The sequence below is a fragment of the Hevea brasiliensis genome, chromosome 15 (assembly GCF_030052815.1).
Source record: "Hevea brasiliensis isolate MT/VB/25A 57/8 chromosome 15, ASM3005281v1, whole genome shotgun sequence".
In the NCBI taxonomy this organism is placed as follows: domain Eukaryota; kingdom Viridiplantae; phylum Streptophyta; class Magnoliopsida; order Malpighiales; family Euphorbiaceae; genus Hevea; species Hevea brasiliensis.
In genome coordinates, this window is record NC_079507.1 from 67,621,639 (window position 1) to 67,645,700 (window position 24,062).

The 24,062-nt window shown below is 39.2% G+C and overlaps 2 protein-coding genes across 2 annotated transcripts; both read right to left on the bottom strand.

Moving 5' to 3' along the window:
- Positions 1 to 11,704: 11,704 nt before the first annotated feature.
- LOC110673427 (aspartic proteinase) lies at positions 11,705 to 16,910 on the bottom strand. The gene is given in 14 exon segments (XM_021836568.2): positions 11,705 to 12,051; positions 12,175 to 12,263; positions 12,524 to 12,643; positions 12,718 to 12,874; positions 12,981 to 13,045; positions 13,150 to 13,263; positions 13,941 to 14,005; positions 14,119 to 14,158; positions 14,251 to 14,419; positions 14,542 to 14,654; positions 14,751 to 14,845; positions 15,676 to 15,736; positions 15,926 to 16,305; positions 16,563 to 16,910. Coding segments are annotated over 13 exon segments (1,545 nt in total). The 5' UTR covers positions 16,298 to 16,305; positions 16,563 to 16,910; the 3' UTR covers positions 11,705 to 11,966.
- A 3,155-nt stretch (positions 16,911 to 20,065) lies between these two features.
- Positions 20,066 to 22,843, bottom strand: LOC110673409 (probable WRKY transcription factor 31). Its single transcript, XM_021836544.2, has 6 exons — positions 22,392 to 22,843; positions 22,149 to 22,253; positions 21,900 to 22,058; positions 21,353 to 21,778; positions 20,848 to 20,961; positions 20,066 to 20,755 (listed from the first exon to the last, which is right to left on the bottom strand). The coding sequence occupies exons 1-6, from the start codon at positions 22,590 to 22,592 to the stop codon at positions 20,153 to 20,155; spliced, it is 1,608 nt and encodes a 535-aa protein (XP_021692236.1). The 5' UTR covers positions 22,593 to 22,843; the 3' UTR covers positions 20,066 to 20,152.
- Between the last annotated feature and the right edge of the window lie 1,219 nt (positions 22,844 to 24,062).

Consider the following 24,062-nt stretch of genomic DNA (forward strand, 5'->3'; position numbering starts at 1 on the left):
ATTACACTATTTGAACCCGATTGATATTATCAAAATCTAAATTTGTCATAAATCCGTTTAAAATTTATTCATAACTATTCGAACCGATCCCAAACCCAATTATTATTAAAAAAAAACTCGAATATGTTTTATTTTATATATTTTAATTAATATTTTGTATAAAAAATTATTTTAATTAATAATTTATATTTTAAAATTTTAATAATTTCATAAAATGTTTAAATTTTATTTTATATAAAATAAAATAGAATTTAATTTATAAATATTATTATAAAATATATATTTTATATTTAATTAAGTATTTATGTAAACGGGTTCGTATAACGGATATTAAATATAAAAAATTTGAACCCGACCCGATCGAACCCGTCACGGATATTATTTTTCAAACCGAACCCGATTATATAATACCCAAACTCATCCTATTAGAATTCAGTTGAATCGAGTACCCACAAAAATTCAACCCGTTGCCATCCATAACCTTGAACAAAGTGTCCGTGATACGCTTCTTTCATAATGGGATTGGCTTAGTTCAGATATCAGTTAGAAAATCTGCCCACCGAAGATGTCACGACCCAACCTATGGGCCGGACCGGCACTAGGACCTGGGCCAGTCTAAAGCCCCCGAGGCCCGTAGTAAGCCTAACTGTTCATTAACCCAACTCTAAGGCCCATTTGGGCCCAATATCAAGAAAACAAACGGACAGAGTCCGGCCATAAAATGGACTTTCCAACGGGGAGTTTTCGACTCACCCGACCTGTAAACATAATAAATACTCAATTAGGGAGCTCAGCTCACCCTCCACATACTCATATCCTCATAAAAATAAATGGGAGCTCAGCTCCCTCATCCAATCCATCAAATATGCATATCATTATACGTTTACAGGTCCAACATGATAATAATATTACAGACCATAATCAAATAAATACTTCTAACACATGCGGAAATTCTAGGAGTAAATAAAATTACATAAATATTGATAAACAACCTGCGAAGGAGAAAAGCAGGTTAACCAAAATAAAATCCTCCCAGAGTCTAAAAAAATATTGAACAGGAGTGAGCGTTCGACTCAGAGAGTAAAATATCAATTTTAACCATAATCTCTATAACTATTTAAAACTAATGCAACCTGTGGAATGAAATGCAACATCAGCAATAATTTCACATCATAGCATCAAAAAGGTAATTTGGAGCACTCACGCACCCTGTAGCATCAATCATAATATATGGGAGCTGATCCCCTATACAGCTCTCTTAAATCCAACTCCGTGCCAAGAACTCACTCGAACTTCCACTTAATAACCAAATCGAGGGTCCCAAATGAAGAACTCAAGCCGTGACTACCCCTCGAAGGATCGGGTCCCAGCGAAGAACTCAAGCCGTGACTACCCGTCCTATCCATAGTCCACACCACATCACACGCACGCCAACGCACGCACACTGCTCCAAATTACCGCAACAACATTCATGGCACTTTAACAGTTATCAATGCAACATAAATCGTGCCTAGAGTTTATCTACATAATTATATGCATATAAGTGATGCATGGGCATGCTGAATATATAATAATATCGAAATTACAATTAAAATTAATATTTTACTCACAGACTTGACGACAATCACTGTGGCGGCTGGGCGGAGGAAGAAGGCTGTCCCGGCTCACCTGACAAATTTTATTACAATCATTTAATAAATTTGACTCAATACAAACAAAGAAAAAGACCAATACGTCCTAAGTCGTACCGAAAATCCGGCAGAGTCTCCCCTATACCTAGGACCTACCCAACCTGCAAAAGGGCTCAAAACACACTTCTATATTCACAATCCATATATCCACAACTCAATCACATCACACAGCCCCTCCTGGGCCCATCAAATCAATCATCCATCACAATATGTAAAATTTCAATTTAGTCCCTATAATTGACTATTTTTGCAAAAACTGCCCAAATCAGCTCTAAAAATTCTAAAACTTTGCCCCGCGGTCCTTAGCAATATTACTAAGCTATTGCAAAAAGAATCATAATTTTCTAAGTTACCACGAATATTTTACGGATTTTTAATCATATTTAAGCACTAGAAAATTACGTAAAAATAAGGTTCGGGTTTACCTTTGCCGATTCCGACTTCGGGAACGCGCTCGGGACATCTGACAATGGGGGGGCTAGCCAAAACCTCGGTCCAATTCGGAGACTTTTCCAGAACGGTCCGTCTGCCTCGAATTTCACTGCATCTTGGCCAATCGCCGAATTTCCGCGAATTGAGGATACCTACACGAAGCCCATAACACGGGGGTTAGTACATAAATTTTTCAGAATTTTCTAAGCTCATTAAATGCTCGAAAAAATACTGCGAAGTTCCGTGGGACCCACCGAAAAACGGTGTCGGAAATATTTGAAATTTATGTCGCCGCGAAGCTCTCGACGAGTGGAGCGTGCTGGTACCCTCGATTTTCTCGTGGGATTCACGGTTTTCGAGAAATCTAGCCCAAAAGTCCAAATGGGCTAAAATCTTCCCGAGTAAAAATCGGACAAACCGCTCGATGGATTTCGGCGTTCTTGGTGTCTATGGAAAGCTCTCGCCGAGTAGATGATTTTAGACACAAGACCCGGTCCAATTGGTGGCCGGATCGGCCAGATTTTGGCCGGAGAAGCCGCCAGCGAGGGAGGATTCGCGCGGCTTCCGGCCGTTCTAGCGGGCAAATACCGGCCGGGTGGCAGGTGGCGGCCGGCCTACTGGGTGGCAGGGGAAGGTGGCTGGCCGGCGGCAGGGGAGGGAGGAGAGAGAAAAGAGAGAGAGAAGGAAGAGGGAACGTCGCGCGCGGGAGGAAGAAAAAGAGAAGAAGACCGGTCCGATTCGACCGGTCCGATCCGGTCCGGTTAGATTCGGTCGGTTCGATTCAGAATACAAAATTTTGAATTTTTACTCTGCCTCGGGACCGAAAACGAGGTCCAAAAATTCCGAAAAAATTCCAGAAAACTCAGAAAAATACGTAGACTTCAAATATATTTTTAGTTTTGCCACGTGGTCTTTAAATAAAATTTTAAAATTCATCAAAATTTATATTTTCGGAAAATCGAACCCGATTTTTAAAATCCAAAAAATCTCAAAAAAAATTCCTAAAATTTAAATAAAATTAAAATACTAAAAATGCTCATAAAATTTAAAATTTTGGGGTGTTACATTCTTCCCCCCTTACAGAAAATTCGTCCTCGAATTTTACACAAGGCAGAATAAAAGCACATGATTATACATTGAACAGATAAGGGTACTTGCTACGCATGTCCCGTTCTGACTCCCAGGTGCACTCTTCCACTGACTGACTCCTCCACAAAACCTTATCCATAGGGATCTGTTTGGATCTCAGCCGTCTCACTTGGTAGTCCACTATGGCTACAGGCTGCTCCTTAAATGTCAAATTCTCTTTTAGCTCTATCACATCCGGCTGTAGTACATGAGAAGGATCTGGAATGTATTTCCTGAGCATGGAGATGTGAAACACGGGATGAACGTGAGAAAGGTTGCATTCTTTCCCCCTTACAGAAAATTCGTCCTCGAATTTTACACAAGGCAGAATAAAAGCACATGATTATACATTGAACAGATAAGGGTACTTGCTACGCATGTCCCGTTCTGACTCCCAGGTGCACTCTTCCACTGACTGACTCCTCCACAAAACCTTAACCATAGGGATCTATTTGGATCTCAGCTGTCTCACTTGGTAGTCCACTATGGCTACAGGCTGCTCCTCAAATGTCAAATTCTCTTTTAGCTCTATCACATCCGGCTATAGTACATGAGAAGGATCTGGAATGTATTTCCTGAGCATGGAGATGTGAAACACGGGATGAACGTGAGAAATGTTGGGTGGTAGCTCCAACCGATAGGCAACTGCTCCAACTCTATCAGTAACCTCAAAAGGTCCAATATACCGAGGTGCCAACTTGCCCTTCTTTCCAAATCTCATGACTCCCTTCATTGGAGAAACCTTCAGGAATACATAGTCGTCCACTGCAAACTCCACATCCCTCCGTCTGGGGTCTGCATAACTCTTCTGCCTCGAAAAGTTTTGATCGTTCCCTGATTAAAGGAACTACCTCTGAGGTGTACTGCACTAGGTCTACATCATGCACCTTCGCTTCCCCCATTTCTGTCCAACACAGAGGAGACCTACATTTTCTTCCATATAATGCCTCATAGGGTGCCATCCCTATGCTGGAGTGATAACTGTTGTTGTAGGCAAACTCCACCAAAGCTAGCTGCTCATCCCATTGACCTCCAAAATCCAAGACACTCATGCGAAGCATGTCTTCCAGTGTTTGCATTGTCCTTTCGGACTGTCCGTCTGTCTGAGGGTGGAAAGCCGCATCAAGTTCAATCAGGTGCCAAGTGCCTCCTGCAACTTTCTTCAAAACCGAGAAGTGAACTGGGGCCCTCTGTCAGATATTATGGAAGCTGGAACTCCATGCAATCTGACGATTTCTCGAATGTAGAGTCGGGCGTACTATGCCACAGAATATGTAGTCTTCACAGGCAAAAAGTGAGCTAATTTGGTTAGACGGTCCACAATTACCCATATCGAATCATATCCTCGCGTGGTACGAGGCAACCCAGTCACAAAATCCATGGTGATCATTTCCCACTTCCATTCTGGGATAGGGAGCTCTTGCAGCTTCACTGACGGTCTCTGGTGTTCAAACTTCACCTTCTGACAAATCAAGCACTTGGACACAAAGTCTGCTATGTCTCTCTTCATGCCATTCCACCAATAGCTATCTTTCACATCATGGTACATCTTGGTGGAACCTGGGTGGACACTGTACAGTGTGTAGTGTGCCTCTCGCATGATTTCATTCCTGAGGTTGTCCACATCGGGCACACATATCCTAGAACCTTGCACTAGGGCGCCATCATTGGCAAATCCAAACTCAGGAATGAAATCATGCGTACTCTTTCTATAATCTTCATCAGTTGTTGGTCTCTGTGCTGAGAAACTCTAACTCTGTCCCTCAAGTCTGGCCTCACTGAAAAGTGAGCCAACAATACCCCCTCATCTGAAAGATCTAGGATTAAACCTTGATCCATCAACTCATGTACCTCCTGAATCAATGGTCTCTTCTCTACTGAAATGTGCGCCAAACTGCCAGAAGATTTTCTGCTCAAGGCATCTACCACAACATTGGCCTTTCCAGGGTGGTACTGGATGGTGCAATCATAGTCTTTCAGAAGCTCCATCCATCTCCTCTGTCTCAAGTTTAAATCCCTCTGTTGGAAGATGTACTTCAAGCTCTTGTGGTCGGTGTATATCTCGCACACTTCACCATACAGATAGTGTCTCCAGATCTTTAGTGCAAAGATTACAGCCGCCATTTCCAAATCATGGGTGGGGTGGTTCTGCTCATGCCTCTTCAGCTGCCTTGAAGCATAAGCCACTACCTTTCCATTCTGCATCAAAACACACCCTAGGCCAACTCTGGAGGCGTCATAATACACGGTGTATCCTTCACCACTCACAGGTAGTGTCAACACAGGGGCAGTGGTTAGACACTCCTTAAGCTTCTGGAAACTTACCTCACATTCATATGTCCAAATGAATGGAACATTCTTCCTGGTCAACTTAGTTAGGGGAGCTGCTATCCTGGAGAAATCTTGTACAAAACGCCTATAGTAGCCAGCTAAACCCAGAAAACTTCGCACCTCGGATCGTTGTAGGCCTAAGCCAATCGATTCTGACTTCAATTTTCTTGGGATCCACTTGAATGCCATCACTAGAAACCACGTGTCCCAAGAATGAGATGCTTTCTAGCCAAAATTCACATTTTGAAAATTTGGCATATAGCTGGTGCTCCCTCAACGTCTGCAACACCATCCTCAAGTGCCACACGTGTTCTTCCTCGGTCCGAGAGTATACCAGAATGTCATCTATGAATACGATGACAAAACGGTCCAAAAATGGCTTGAACACCCTGCTCATCAAGTCCATGAAGGCTGCTGGTGCATTAGTGAGTCCAAAAGACATCACCAAGAACTCATAATGACCATATCTTGTCCTGAAAGCCATTTTGGACACGTCCTCATTCTTGATTCTCAACTGATGGTAGCCTGATCGCAGGTCTATCTTGGAAAAGAATCTAGCTCCTTGGAGCTGATCAAACAAATCGTCGATCCGAGGAAGTGGATACTTGTTCTTCACAGTCACCTTGTTCAGCTGTCTGTAGTCAATACACAACCTCAATGACCCATCTTTCTTTCTTACAAATAGCACAGGAGCGCCCCAGGGTGAAGTGCTCGGGCGTATGAAACCCTTGTCCAAAAGCTCCTGTAGTTGCTCCTTCAGCTCTTTCAATTCTGCTGGTGCCATCCTGTAAGGTGGCATTGATATGGGGTTTGTACCCGGCACAACATCAATGCAAAACTCTATTTCCCTTCCTGGTGGCAACCCTGGAAACTCCTCTGGGAAGACATCCATAAATTCTCTGACAACAGGAACATTTTTCATGCTGACACCTTCTACAGATGTATCTCTCACCAATGCCAAATACCCTTGGCATCCACGCCTCAACATTTTTCTGGCACTAATTGCTGACACCAAATTATATGGAGCCACGCTCCTGTCACCATCAAAGCTAAACTCTTTCACACCAGGTATGTGGAAATACACCTTTTTGTTCCTGCAGTCTAAAGTGGCGTAGTGAGTTGACAACCAATCCATCCCCAGGATTACATCAAAATCCATTACTGGTAGAGGAACCAAGTCTGCTGGGAGGATCTTTCCATCCACTACCACTGGGCTACCCGAAAAAACCATATCTACATCTATGTTGTCACTAAGTGGGGTAGCTACTGACAAAGGGTACTCTAAAGTTGTAGGGTTTCTACCCAACCTCATGGCAAACACAGGGGAGACAAATGAGTGCGTAGCACCCGTATCTATCAAAACACGAGCCTCATTAGAAGGACTGTAAGAATACCGCCACAATCGCATTGGAAGCTCGAGCATCCTGGTGGGTCGTGGTGAAAACCCGAGCTTGACCCCTACCCCGAGTGGCGTAACCTTGATACGACTTCTACCTCTGACCGCCTCCAAATCCACGTCCCCCTTGTCCTCGGCCTGTTGGCCATCGAATCGATCGCCGCCATGTTGGAAGTACCGGATACAATCTGGCGAGGAACATTTGCATGAGAACCTCGTGACCCCATCTGTGGCTCGCTGAACATGGGGCATTCCCTAGCAAAGTGACCTGGTTGGCCACACCTGAAGCATACTCCTGACCCCATCAAACAAGGTCCTGAATGTCCTCTTCCACACTGTGCACACGGTGCCAAAGAGGATCCTGAACCAGACCCAGAACTGCTGTACCTCGAACTGTGACCACTGCTAGATCCGTACCCTGGTCTGAATCCTCGTGGTTTGTGTCTAAAACCACTTCTCTTGTTCTTACTCTTTCCTCTGTAATTACTCTGGCCACCACTATCCGGAGTACCCATTTGGGAAACACCGGTAGAACCCTCTGCTCTGTTTTTTCTTGCTCTTCCACTGTCATCCACAGCATAGCTAATCTCTATCTGTCTGGCTCGATCAACTACCACGTCAAAAGACTGATCAGACATCATGGCCAGGTTTGCATACCTCCTGTCAAGCCCCTTTAAAAATCTCTTCACCTTCATAGTTTCTGTAGCTACTGCTGCAGGGGCATATCTGCTCAATTCCAAAAATTCTGTAGCATATTCATCTACAAACCTGCCATTCTGTCTTAAGGCCTCAAAGGCCCACTGCTTCTGATCTCTGAAGCTTTCTGGCACAAACCGATTGATAAAAAGTTCTACAAACTGAGCCCATGTCAAACCCTCCATTCGGGGTAACACGTAGTCATTCATCCATTGTCTAGGCATAGGCCCCATGACATGCTGCATACACTCTATCAATCTTCTATCAGTCAATTGTAATTTCTGCGCCGTCATAGAATCCAAAAACCGATATGCATCGTCTGACACATCATAAGTACCAGGCACCAACTTCTTGAAATTTATGATCTGTTTGTAAGATTCCTCTCTTGGTGCGGTGGACTGCTGCTGCTGTGAAGGGCGGACCATATACTGCGCCATCATATCGATGGTTCTCTGTAACCCAGCTAGAGTAGCTGCCATGGGGTCCATAGGACCCTGTGCCATAAAGGACTGATCCTGTACTAGGGGTGGCTGCTCCTCTACTTGAGCAGCTCTAGGCCTCCTACCCCGCCTCCTCGGGGCAGGCGCCTCATCTTGTGCTGACATCTCGTCAGGCACATCTGGTTCTGGTGCAGTGGCAGCTCTCCTACTTCTGCGCATTTTCCTGAAATTCAGCAGCATTAGCCCACAAAATTCAAAACTGCACATTACACAGCTCTATAGACTCATATTTATACACAATATATAGAGCAAAAACTAGAAGCAAAGAGGACAATGCAAGACGAATATGGACCCTATTTTTCCGCATGTGACTCCTAGTAGACTCTTCCCAACACTTAGACAATTTTTCCCTAAGAATCTGGAGCCTAAGCTCTGATACCACATTTGTCACGACCTAACCTATGGGCTGGACCGGCACTAGGACCTGGGCCAGCCTAAAGCCCCCGAGGCCCGTAGTAAGCCTAATTGTTCATTAACCCAACTCTAAGGCCCATTTGGGCCCAATATCAAGAAAACAAACGGACAGAGTCCGGCCATAAAATGGACTTTCCAACGGGGAGTTTTCGACTCACCCGACCTGTAAACATAATAAATACTCAATTGGGGAGCTCAGCTCACCCTCCACATACTCATATCCTCATAAAAATAAATGGGAGCTCAGCTCCCTCATCCAATCCATCAAACATGCATATCATTATACGTTTACAGGTCCAACATGATAATAATATTACAGACCATAATCAAATAAATACTTTTAACACATGCGGAAATTCTAGGAGTAAATAAAATTACATAAATATTGATAAACAACCTGCGAAGGAGAAAAGCAGGTTAACCAAAATAAAATCCTCCTGTAGCCTGAAAAAAAATATTGAACAGGAGTGAGCGTTCGACTCAGAGAGTAAAATATCAATTTTAACCATAATCTCTATAACTATCTAAAACTAATGCAACCTGTGGAATGAAATGCAACATCAGCAATAAATTCACATCATAGCATCAAAAAGGTAATTTGGAGCACTCACGCACCCTGTAGCATCAATCATAATATATGGGAGCTGATCCCCTATACAGCTCTCTTAAATCCAACCTCAGTGCCAAGAACTCATTTCGGACTTCCACTTAATAACCAAATCGAGGGTCCCAGCGAAGAACTCAAGCCGTGACTACCCCTCGAAGGATCGGGTCCCAGCGAAGAACTCAAGCCGTGACTACCCGTCCTATCCATAGTCCACACCACATCACACGCACGCCAACGCACGCACACTGCTCCAAATTACCGCAACAACATTCATGGCACTTTAACAGTTATCAATGCAACATAAATCGTGCCTAGAGTTTATCTACATAATTATATGCATATAAGTGATGCATGGGCATGCTGAATATATAATAATATCGAAATTACAATTAAAATTAATATTTTACTCACAGACTTGACGACAATCACTGTGGAGGTTGGGCCGAGGAAGAAGGCTGTCCCGGCTCACCTGACAAATTTTATTACAATCATTTAATAAATTTGACTCAATACAAATAAAGAAAAAGACCAATACGTCCTAAGTCGTGCCGAAAATCCGGCAGAGTCTCCCCTATACCTAGGACTTACCCAACCTGCAAAAGGGCTCAAAACACATTCTATATTCACAATCCATATATCCACAACTCAATCACATCACACAGCCCCTCCTGGGCCCATCAAATCAATCATCCATCACAATATGTAAAATTTCAATTTAGTCCCTATAATTGACCATTTTTGCAAAAACTGCCCAAATCAGCTCTAAAAATTCTAAAACTTTGCCCCACGGTCCTTAGCAATATTACTAAGCTATTGCAAAAAGAATCATAATTTTCTAAGCTACCTCGAATATTTTACGGATTTTTAATCCTATTTAAGCACTAGAAAATTACGTAAAAACAAGGTTCGGGTTTACCTTTGCCGATTCCGACTTCGGGAACGCGCTCGGGACGTCTGACAATGGGGGGCTAGCCAAAACCTCGGTCCAATTCGGAGACTTTTCCGGTAACGGGTCTGTCTAGCCGGAATTTCACAGACCCGGTCAACTGTCGAATTTCCGTGAATTGAGGATACCTACACGAAGCCCATAACACGGGGGTTAGTACATAAATTTTTCAGAATTTTCTAAGCTCATTAAATACTCGGAAAAACACTGCGAAGTTCCGTGGGACCCACCGAAAAACAGTGTCGAAAAAATTTAAAATTTATGTCGCCGCGAAGCTCTTGACGAGTGGAGCGTGCTGGTACCCTCGGTTTTCTCGTGGGATTCACGGTTTTCGAGAAATCTAGCCCAAAAGTCCAAATGGGCTAAAATCTTCCCGAGCAAAAATCGGACAAACCGCTCGATGGATTTCGGCGTTCTTAGTGTCTATGGAAAGCTCTCGCCGAGTAGATGATTTTAGACACAAGACCCGGTCTAATTGGTGGCCGGATCGGCCGGATTTTGACCGGAGAAGCCAAAACACCGCGCGCGCGAGGGAGGGGATTCGCGCGCGGTTTTCGGCCGTTCTGGGCGGCGGCCGGCTGGCTGGGGTGGCAGGGTGGCGGCGCCGGTCGGCTGGGGTGGCAGGGGGAGGTGGCTGGCCGGCGGCAGGGGAGGGAGGAGAGAGAAAAGAGAGAGAGAAGGAAGAGGGAACGTCGTGCTCGGGAGGAAGAAAAAGAGAAGAAGACCTGTCCGATTCGACTAGTCCGATCCGGTCTGGTTCGATTCGGCCGGTTCGATTCAGAATACAAAATTTTAAATTTTTACTCTGTCTCGAGACCGAAAACGAGGTCCAAAAATTCCGAAAAAAATCCAAAAAACTCAGAAAAATACGTAGACTCCAAATATATTTTTAGTTTTGACACGTGATCTTTAAATAAAATTTTAAAATTCATCAAAGTTTATATTTTCGAAAAATCGAATCCGATTTTTAAAATCTGAAAAATCTCAAAAAAAATTTCTAAAATTTAAATAAAATTAAAATACAAAAAATGCTTATAAAATTTAAAATTTTGAGGTGTTACAGAAGAAGCAAAGGCATCCAAAAGGGTTCAATTATTATAATTTTTAAGATGCACTTGACATGACTAGGCCACATAAATTGAATGGATTATACAAGTCACGCAAGCTGAAACTTTTTTCGCCTCGCAAGGAATTATTAGCTTGTCAGACCAATCAACTTTCTGCCGTTTCAACATTCAGGTGGCCATCCAATTTCTCATGCTACACATAGATAAGACTCTGCAATAAGATAAGGACCTCTCATTTCTATAAGATTATCGAGTCCATTGCTTGGATAGGGAAGCCGTAGAACGAACAACTCACCAAGCTAGGCAGCGCGTAAAATTCACAAAAACATGGCATTTTGGATTAGTTTTTTACTTTTCTTTCCTCCATCCTTTCTCCCCCGAAATAGATTTTGGATTAGCTTCAGCTACCAATCAATAACAAAGATAAACTATTAGAATAGAAGGCATTCACGCCTGCACTCACAATACGTTGGGTATTTACTTATAAGCCTCATGATTATAAAATTTATAATATATTATATAAGGCAATCTTTTCCAAGACCCAACATTTATAGTCAAACTTAAAAACTCCGAGACGTTAAAGTACAGTACTAGTTTGACAACATAACAAGGCACATTCCTGTTCTGATATTTACATGAGTTTTAATTCCGACACTTCAAAGTCAACCACACGACACTTTTATGTAAAAAGCATACAAACGGAGGAAGATCAAGGGTGTACAGCACAGAACAGAACCAAAGTATTAAAGCTAATTCACTTATGCAGCTTCCGCAAATCCAACTCTCAAATTACCATAGTCGAATACTGTATGGAAGCGACCCATGAAAACATCTCCCAATATCCTGTAAAGTAGTGAATATTAGAGTCAATGTTTCACTATCCAACAAACCAACGAGATTTTAATATATATATATATATATATATGAAGAATGTTGCATCTATATGATAAAAAGAGTGGGAAATACCAGAGGGGACCACGAGGTGGTGGCACATCTATAGCTGTAAATCCACTAATGCATTGAGCAACTTCTCCCTCACCCACTTTGAGGACATACTGATCACCATCACCAAAAATATACAAGTCAACAGGACACTTCAACAAATGCACATATATGCTTTGATTAAGGAAAATTATTTTACTCCATGAAGCCAGATGATTTTTTGTTGGGGGTGTTGATGGGATAGGGGTTTTCAATCCATAGGTTACTTTTCATTTCTCAACTCAAAATCCAACTAACAGAAGCAAACATGACAAGTAGTGAGGTACACAGGGGATGGCAGAAAAACCTATCAAAAGCAAATGATCAATCGTACCTGCTCAGGGGAGAGGTCAAAAACCTTCCCACCAATTGTAAACGAAACATTAGGCATGGTAGACAAGCTACCGCAATCCACTGCTGACTCTCCCATTGGACTTGGCAATCGTTCACATAGCTGCAATTAAAAAATTAATGCATCAGCAAACGTGAAGTGGAATTTAATTAAATGCTAAGGTGTAATTACTTTACCTCATTGGCATAGTTAAGTATGCGCTCCTTAGTTACATTCTGCTTGAGTTGATTCTGCATCCATACCACTGCCATCTCACAAGTAGAGCACATCGCATCATGCAAACCACCAGCCACTTCCTGAATATTCTCGTTCACAACACTCTCAATGCCCATACTGATCACATACAAAATGATTTGTGGTTTAATTAACATTGATAGATGGGCAAATAGAAAAAGAAATATATTAATAGATGCAATGACAAGAAACATGCGAATCCAACCTTACACCTCGAGAACCATCAAATGTGCACAAACCAATTTGAGAGCAAATTTTTCGTGGTTGGTCCTGTCAATGCCATATATAATAAAAAGTTAGAAAATCAACAAGAAAAGGCAAACATCAGAAAATATGAACAATTTCTTCATGCTATGCAGCAACTTAACAGATACCTTTGCTAATAGCATATCAATTATGGTTTCTCCATATTGAGCAACAACAGCTTTGCATTCCTGACTAACAACTCCAGTTGCTCCAATGGCATGGTTCACTTCAGCAATGATACCCTGTATATTAAATGCAAAAACAGAATAAGTCAAACACCAGTGGACACTAACAGTGCTCATCAATCACTAATCAACATCACCATCAACTACCCAGATGATAATGCTACCAAATATGGTTCAACACAGCAGAAAACCCAAAAGCCAAAAAGGAATAGGTCCTTGCAAAAGAGGGAACATCATTTACCACAGAACATCAAATCAAATGGACAACTACCAGATCAAAGACAAAAGACCTCTCATGTTGCCATCAAGTAGAGAACAAATAAAATATACCCTCCGTAAAATACCCAATTGGAAGGAAACAGAAGCAAATATCCAATTGGAGAAAGTACAAACATAATTCATTATGTCCTTGGAACAATAATTGGTCTATATAGAAGCTTGTTAGTTCCTTCAGCAAATGGCCTCCCCTTTGTCATTCAGAAGCAAGCACGGGCATAGGATTACATTAAATTCTGCTGGGAACTGCTACCTCCCTACTTTTTTCCCATTAAGAAGAAGAAGTGCAGGATCATCTATATATTAGAAATTCTAAAAGAATTGGTCATATGAGAGTACTCTCAGGTAAATGGACCCAACACATCAAGCACTATGCAGAGTTATAATGTAAAAGAAACATAATTGACAACACACCTTGGGACTGTTATAATGTAAAAGAAACATAATTGACAACACACCGTGGGACCAGCCAACAAAGATGTTCCAGAATCAGCAATTGCAGCACAGCCACTGCCGCAAATTCCTGAAACAGATTAAAAAATAAGGACGATGAACAATAAAAGAAATAACACTTCTCCACACCCCCCACCAAAAAAAATAAAAATAAAAATAAAAAATGATTACTGCTTTGCTTACCAGTTGTTTTACCATCAATCAAAACATCACCCATGTCAAACTACCAACAAAAGAAAAGAAGGTATATTCAGAATATTGAGATAACAGATATCCAAAAATTACAGATGGTGATGAGACACTTAGAGAACCAACCTGCCAATACCCTTTCTGTGTTACAGGGACATATGTATGCTCACCCTTGTAATGTTTGGGGTCCACCCCACCAAAAACAATCTCACCCCCTTCATCTTCATCAGCATTGCGGTTAAACCAAAATGAGAAAACTGGTTCTTTAACAAGACCCTGATTGACCATGCTGTACCTGTGAAGGTTCTAAAGTCAGCTACATAATCATTAATGTCCGCAACATTATTTCTCAGGTATGATCAATATGACAAAAATGAATAATCTACCATTAGTACAGAGCTATGTCTAATTATATACCACACAGGTACAGCCTTTCCAACTGATATCTCTTGAAATCCGAGTCCAAGTATGCCATCAAACTTTGCTACTAAGAATGTAATGCTGGGCTCCTTGGTTGCCTCGATAAATTCCTAAAATAAACCACCTGATTAGTAAATGCAAACCACCAGCTAATGCTTTTGCATTAATGCTCTTATTATTGTATGAAGTAAACAGCTTCAAATTACCTGATCCTTGACCACAAGACCACCAACATTTACATGGTCTTGACTAAAGAAGCCAGAAATAGCACCAGTTCCATAATGGATATCTGCTGATTTTCCTGTGTAGGCATGAAAATATGTCACATGAGTCTCCTTTTGGAAAGTTTCTCTCACCAAATCACAAACATATCAATGTACAATGAAAATGCACTCAGAACCCTATGCAAATAAATAATTTAAGATGCAGTATGCCCTATCACTACTATTGCAATAGAATCTCAATGCTTTTGTCTGCACACACTGAGAAAGCTTATGTAAAAACAACCTCAGGTAAGATCTAATGCACATTGATCATCTAAAGATGCAACATAAAGAATGTAAATCTGTGTGAACAAATATTCATAAGATTCATCACCATGTAGGAAACAATTTTCCTCAAACTTGCACAGAAGAATGTACAAGTGGCCAAAACAAATATTTGGTTAACAAAAATCCATGCCAGAAGCCATGCAACAAAAGACAATATCATGAGAACATCTTATGTCATGCAGGGAAGGGGGGAAAGTGTATATATATATATTCAATTCACTCAGCTTTATTATTCCCTTTCTTTTGTCTTTGTAGAAAAAGAATCTTACAGGAACCGTATTACTAATGAATTTGAATATACAAAAGAAAAACTGGCTTGGAATAATGCTTACCCAAAAGACTCCCAGTTTTAAACTTTACCCTTCATCTGACAAAGCTTAATGCTATTGCTATACAAACATTTTTGTACACATATAAAACCATGATCATAACATGCAAAAATGAATGCCACCCATTCTGATAAGTCTACATTATGCTAAAAGCTATGCAATTCCAATTAATGCAACAAAAATTCAAAAGAATCTTGCCGAGAATTCAGAATTCCACAAACATTAAAATGAATTGAGATGCAGTAACAAACCATTCTTCTTGTAGGTGCTTGAATGGCCAGACTTTTACTTGGAATGGAAATAGCAGGCAACCTGAAAAAAGAAATTAGACATGACATTACACCACGCAATATAAAAAGGCTTCCTCTCCAGAGAATTTTATACATGAGTATCTGAGACAAAAATCTTCTGAAACCAACAACAGGCCTACTACATAATATATCTCAATCCGATCTTCCAAGTGACCAAATATCCTCTACCTAACTAAGGCAAAGAACTTACAGAGAAATAGCACTTGGAAGAGGGCACCCACAGATTAGAACTACCAGTGTCAAATATCACAGTGAACTTTTGTGGAGGAGTACCAATTCCAATCTCACCAAAATACTGAGCATCCATGTAGTTCTTTAGTGATACTATATCAATATCTTCTGCATCACCTAAATTCCCACGAAGATGATACTTTTTAATAGAAGCTCGTAATGACTCTCCTTCCTGGGACTCAAACTGAGCAGCCACACGGTTGTTTTGATCAAACTTCCTCTTCTTGAGTCCAATTCTGACCAATCCATCATTAGGTGCAGCAAATACCAAAGGCAACAAAAAGAGGCAAAGGAAAAGAGCAGCTGTAATGGGTTTGAGCATTGTTCCCATGTTGATAACTGAGCAATTCAAAAACAAAATACACAATGTAAATCATAATTAATCAAAACGTAAACTGGATTATGGCAAAACTTTTTAATATGTTATGCTCTCAACCAACTTATACACCTAAGCTTGACTGGCATACAACACATATGCACATTCGCACAGTCCAGTTATAAGTCGAAGATTTGTCACCACAAAAACAGTATTCAATTAGTATTCACAACTACAGATTACACATCAAAATAAAATAACTCTTGTATTTTACGATTACCATTTTCCCCCCAAATGAGAGACCATTACTGTCTAAAATATCCTCCATTTCTTTTCTGGCCAAGTATTTCTAATTCGCATTCGGCGATCCGTGCTGAAATCCATTCTAGAATTTAAACTACTAAAGTAATTTTGAGGCCTTTCCTTTATTTCCTACATGGAATAATAAACAAAAATTTGTGAATAAATTTCCTAGATGAAGCATATCCCACGCTTATTCAATTCACAAACCATTTCGTGAATTTTAATTTAAATCATTACTAGCTTTGCCGGGTCCCATAAAAATGAAAAACCAGAGACAAAAACAAAACCATTTCCTTTTCCCACAGATTCTAAGCAAACAAACAAAAATAGAAAGTCAAACTCATACATCAAATCGAAAATCCAACCCCCGCCCCCCCCAAAAAAATAAAAAATAAAAAAATAAAAAAATAATAGCGAGATTAAAATTACAAAAATTCATATTCATAAAAACGACACAAAATCAGAGAGCAAACATGCGATTAAGATCAAATCACTCACGGTTTTGACGATCGATTGAGGAAGGAAAGGAGAGACGACGAGAAGGAAAATTTTCTACCCCACTAACGGAGAGCAGATATTTACGTGGATAAAACGGTCCGGTTCATCCGGTTCGATTTTTTTAAAGATAGAAATTGACTTTGGCGGGCAACTTGTGACCCTAGAGCCGGACACGTGTGTCTGATGGGATATTCCTTTCTTCTATGCCTGGAGTATGCTAGAGTTTGATTACGTGCTGCGGAAGACTATGAGGATTTATTGCTTTCTCCAACCACAACTAACCAGAGACTTCAGTGGGAAAAAAGAAGGAAGAAACAATACCATTATTTGCAAAAATTTAGAAAAATATTTTATTTAAAAGATATAATTATTTTATTTTTAAATTTAAATTATTTTATTTAAATATAAAGGAATAAAATATATTTTGAATTTTATTCTCCCAGAGAATAGTTATAAAATTAAAAATATATATTTATGTACATATAGAGCTAGATTTTCAAATTGTTCATATATACTAAAAATGAACTTTGATATTAATAATGTTATAAGTAAATTGCATATTTCAACCACACAGTTAAAATATTTATACTTAACCCAAATGAGATGAAAAATGATTAGTCCAACTAATAAAATTTAGTTTAACAATATGATATTTTGAATTTAAGTCTTAAGTTTGCTATATTAAAAAATTAAATGAAAGAAAATATAACAAAAAAAAAAGAACAGAAAGATATGAATTTAAATTATTTTTAATAACTGACCCTAACATATATATATGTAAAAAAATCAAGGTTATTTAATTAATTATTAAGCTCTCCCTAATTGATGATGCTGAATTTGAGTTTGCCTTGTGATTAAGCAGATCAATTTGGGCATAGACTTCACGTCATTAGTATAAATTTTCATTTGCTTAAAAGCTGGGCTTCGATAGGTTTGGACTAAACTCAGATGTTTGCAATATCTTAATGAATGAATTGAATGTCGAGAACTAATTGTTTGCTTAAGATTCATCATTTGCATAACAATGTTCTAAAGGTAATAAAACATTTATTTTTATTTTACAATAAAACTAGCTAGCTAACAGGGACAATTAATTCGATATCATTTCGTGCAGCAGCTTGAGACTGCAGTTGTTGTAATCATCATCCCCAACAGTTTATTTTTCACAACCAATTTCTTCGCAGTTACTTGATCTTTAGGTTTCGTGCATGAATAATTAGATTGTGTACAGGTTGCTTATTCAATTCCTTAAGCATGCTCAAGTTATGTAAATTCACAAGCAAAATATGATCAAAGAGCTAAGATTGCGTTATTGTTTTTCTTATGCAACTAGGGCAACTATCGGGATTTGAATCCATCCTTAATTAATCTCTTGGGCTACAACAAAAGTACTCGAAAAGTTTGCGAATGGTCCATTGTCTAGGTGTTCTGCTGCTGTTTTGATCAGTTGATTACTGTGTTTTTGCTTTGCTTATACATGTCATAAGCAAATACAAAAGGATCATCATACTTGGATAAGTACGCAAGGTCTTAAAAGCTATAATTAGGTATGTATAGATTAGATTAAGTTGAGACATTAATAATCTGCTTAACCCTAGATAGAAATACAGCAGCAGGCCGGCTGGCTAGCACCACCAAACCTGACCTAACTTCCTAAAATTGGACCAAGTTGTTTGAGCATCAATAGTCAATTGCGGAATAGAACTACCACCCTATATATCTCACATTGCAAAAAGAAAATCAGAAGTGAAAAATCTTGATTAATTAGTAACCCTAATTCTGCAGGATTTGAAACTCACAATCAATCCCTGCAACAAAAAATGTAAATATATTATAAAATATTATTTAGTTTTTGTAGATCTACTGTAAATTATCATATAATTTTATATGTTCCTTGCTAGTTTTGAGTGCTTTCTTTAACTAAAATGACTGAAATTGTTAATAAATAATAAATTAATTGGATTTGCATTTTGGGGTATTTCGTGTTAGGGTTTCAAAATCAACTAAACTAAAACTTTATCCTTAACTACCATTTCAAGGTCAATACCTTGAACTAGGGTTCTTCTTTTTCAACAAAGTTTTAACTCACAGGTCATTTACTTGTTTGGTTCCAAAAGAAACCGAAGGTCTTGTCATATTCTTGAGAGAAGTGTAAGCCTAACCTTGGTCCATGCGCTAATCCTGTTCTTTAAGCAAACATCTATATAAATATCCCAATATGTAAGAACAGATTCCAGGAGCATTTCATCAATATATTAGACCTAGTGAGATCAAGTGTGCTCACGCCAATGGCATCCATGGAATCATTGCATATAGCTTTAATATTCTTAATCCCAATATTTTTACGAATTACCCATATCATGCTGTCTGCGTATGAAATAATGATTAAACAAGCAAATCTATAAAAATTAAAATAACGATGTGATTCATCCCAAAGAACAACATTGGCATGTTAGCTTGTGAAATATAACATTTTTCATCATTATTTTTTCTAAACTTATTAATTAATAGTTTTTTTCATTAGGGGCATTAATTAATAGCTTTTAATAGAAGCATGGAATTTTTTTTAGGTCCAAAACAAGTGAAAAGAAAAAAAAAATTGTTAATTTTGCAAGTAAAATCCTTTAGTGTCTTAAAATTAATTAATACATTAGTAGCTAATTAAATATACTTACAAACGAAATTGTAGAACACTAATCATTGCTCATCACAATCAACTCAAGACAAATAAAAATGTCGATCATTCTTTCCTGATGATATCTCACAAGCCAAGTATATAGTTAATTATTAGAAACTTAGATGATAGTACTTGCACTAATTTCAGTGCTTGGACAAACTTGCACTAATTTTAGAGCTTGGACAACATCTCACCAGCAAAAATTGCTCACCAGTTGATCACGCGAGAATGCTAATTGACAAGTAAAATTGGATCCCATTAGACTCTTATTTTAGGCCAAAAAAAAAAAATAGAGGAGAAGAAAATTGAGACTAAACACCTTTCATATTGACGAAGAAATTTCTCAATGCACTTTACACTGTCGATATCAATACAAATATTTTACTCTCATTTCATGTGCTGTTGTCAATACTGTTCCTTATAGTGGAGCCGTTATTAGCACTACTACTTGCTTGAACATTGCCAATGATGGAACTGATCGCTGCAACTAGAGCTGCAGTGAAGTCAGGGTCTGCTGTGATAGCAGCCGCTGCTACACTAACACTACTGTCCGCCGATGGAGGTATTTGAGGCAGCTCCATTCCCTGATGAGGGCTTAAAAGACCAGAAACTTTATATTGGTTGCATAGGGCTCGCGAAGAAACATTTGGCACAGACGCAAAATTGTGGGGGAAGTTCAGATCAGAAGGGAGAAGGAAATGGCCTTGAATTCTCTGTGAGGAATTGGAAATGGGAGGGTAGGTGAAGTCCAGTGTTACAGTAGGAAATGGAGCTGAAGCTGAAAGTGTTGCGAAGCCTGGCGGGCAAGGTAAAGTTTTTGCTAATAAATTTGTGGTCATTAGCCCGTCAGGACTAGGCATAGACCCCGAAAGTAGCATTGAAGCTGCTGCTGATGTAGTAGATGCCATGCCCGTTGCTGCTGGAGGGAGTGGATGGTTGTGATGACCTTCATAAGTTGTTATAAGGACTGCATGGTCCTCCGCACACCTTTGTACCTAAATATTGTTTACCAAGAACCTTTGAGTACTAATTAACTTTAAATTATGAAGGAAAAAATTAATTATTATGAAGGAATGAAGTAGTTTACCTGTTTCCGGACTGGGCATCCAGATGACATAGTGCATCGATAATAAGCTCGGGGGCATGGGTTACCCTTAGCCAATTTTTGTCCATACTTTCTCCATTGGCATCCATCAGAGATCTGCCACATATTGATCAAAGATTGATCAGTACAGTTTTGGACTAGGCAGTTATTTCCTAACTATAGTACTGCCTTATTAAAAAGCAAGTAACTAATAAAATAACTCATATAAGGTATAATGGCCAGCAAAATGATTTCTGTTGGCCTTTTGAATTGTCTTTCTCTTTCGGCTGTCTGAAAGTAGTTGAGAGGAAACTTTGTGCCTATTGAGCGGTGCATATATGTCTTATAGATAGCATGCGTGTGTACGCCTGCGCTATATATAACTTACTTTCTTTTGTTGCTAATAAACTTTTTATGTAAATTTTATCACAGAAGGAATTGCGCTAAGCCATCCTAGAAAATATGCATTAGATGTCTAAGCGTATATGCTTGGCTAATCATCACTTACCATGGATGCCTCTGATCGTGCTCGAACTGCGACACGGGTTTTTCTAATCATGGACATGGTTCCTGCTTGCTGTTCATCTTCAACATCCCTTGAAGTATTAAACTTGGGGACTTTGTTTGGAACCGATCCATGAAATGCTTCTTCTGAAGTCTTATAAGCTCTTATTCCACCATCATCACTCCTTTTCAGATGATCAAGTACAGGAGCAACTTCAGTAATAGAGCTACTACCGATCATCTGTGACTTATTATACTCCATTGACTCAACTATATTGGGAGATATTAAGCAATCCCCAGATCTTTCTTCAGACATTGACTGTGAACGACCTTCACCTATTTCAGCCATCTCAGCTTTACCTAAATCCAGAAACTGTCTTGTAATGATCGATCCCTCAAGCTGCTTCTCTTCTAGCCTTCTATTTATCACCTGAGAAATTGATAGCAAAAAATCTTAATTAAGCACTTGACTACATAGTATATATCATTATATGCTGATCTGATAATTGCTACATATGGGTGCATGTATATACATAGAGATATTAAATTACCTCCTCCTTTTTCACAGGTGTAGCCTTCTGAATCTGGTGCTTGAGTGCAACAACGTGCATCTGTAGGGTATAATAGTTGTTGTTCACCTGATTAATTATGACTTTCAAACGCTGATTCTCTGCGTTCATGTGGTTTATTTCAGCCCGCAAAAGTTCGAGCTGCACCAAGAAAAAACAAAATAATATTAAAATTCATATCCCATATGAAAATTAAGTTCTTGTATTGTACATCATGGTTCTATCTAATACCTCTTTCTTTCTTTGATTGTAAACTTCCTTGTTTTGAGATGTTCCATCTTCCACAATTGATTTATGATCAGTACCAGTGTTTCGCGTTAGAAGATTCAAACCAGTCTGTATGCAATTATAATAAAGAGGGCGAAGAAAAGATAAAAACACAGAGAAATAACAATCAAAATCTCCTTATAAAGAACCGATATTATTCTGGAAGAAAGAGAGAGAAAGAGATGGGGCGAGACAGTTTTTACTTACATTTACATCATCTTCATTCTGTTGCTCTACCCCATCACCTATAGCCTCGTTCTTGACAATAGCGGCCGGCGCAGGTCTTTGCTTGGGACGATTCCCATCAGCAAAGAAATCCATCTCAGTAATCACTCTTTTTCCGTTGGAAATGGAACGATATTCATCGCCACAGTAGTGGTTTTGAGGGCGATCACTAGATGGGTCCATGATTATACTATCGTGCTTCCACGTGGTGTTTAATATTCCAGGCGGCTAGGAAATGATCAAGGATCTTGTAAAATCACTGCCAAAGGAGAGTCCTATTGGTTTGTCCATTAAAAAGGGGAAGGAAAGGGTTGAAAGAGAGAAGGGGAAGGGAAGGGGGCTAGAAAGAGAGAAGGGGAAGGGAAGGGGGCTAGACAATTAAGGGGAGGAGGACTGAAGACCAAATGTGAAATGTGTGATCCATCTTAGAGCATGAATATGCAGAAAATACTTAGCCAATTGAGGTAAGGTCGTGCGTCAATTGGACAGGTGGCTTTGTTTACATTCTTGACTCTCATATATAAGAAGAGAGAATTTTTTTTTTCCTATTTAGAAAGTAAATAAAAACACATCCATAAAGAGCCGCATTCTGTCTGCTCTCATTGACAATATAAGAGTTAAAACAGGAAATTGTTACCCTTTTATATATATCAGTCAATCATGCGCAGCTCACAAACTTGAACAAATATTCTATGCTTAGAACAATCATCGATTTATTTTTACTGCCTGAAATTGTAAAAATTTTAAGTGAATCACGTATTTATGAGTGAGCGTTTGCATTATTTTCTGGTATAGGAGGTTTCAAAATTCGAATTAATTCTTAAAGGGTCTGAATCTTTTAGGCCCGAGTTGGATCTAATTCATTATTTAAGGTAATTGAACATAAGAAGTTCAAACAAGATATAAAGAGTTCGGACAAGATAAAGACTGCAGATAAGATATAAAGAGTTCAGATAAGACTAAGGGTGAGATTGTTGGAAAGACTTTGAATGTTTGGCTCATATCAGGTTCGAATAAAAAGGGTTATCTTAAAGATTGGACACGAGCTGTTGAGATGCATTATATTTCTGCCAAGAATGTCACTAAATAATATATTGCGTTTCTATAATATACATAAGGGAATAATTAGATATGAACCGATGAGATCCCGAGTGTTGCAGAAAGACGCTATCTTTTGCCACATAAGTATGACCTATGACACCTACCAAGGTACACAATTTATTTCTCTAATTATTTTTTGGCATTTAGTTTTCACTTTCTGACATTTATTAACTTGAACATTAGAGTGACCTCTACTCAAATCACCAATCGCAATCTCTTTCTATTTGTAAATTCTTGAGAATTCATTCACCAATCCAATAATCACAGTCAACGTCACTTTCTATAGCTCAAAAGTAGCATTATTGAACATCTTTCCACATCCTGGGGGCTCTTCCCTGTAAATTTGTATGAATCCTGGTAAATATATAAGCATCTTTTATAGATCTAGCGATAGATATTTTAGTTCATTAATATGCCCCTACATCAGTTTTTATATCAGCCTAAAGAATTTGCCTCTAACCCCACATCAAATTAAATTCCAAGCAAAATATACCAATGTTACAATGGAGCTTGAAAATGAAATTCGCTTACCTACTTCTCTTAGGAATGGAT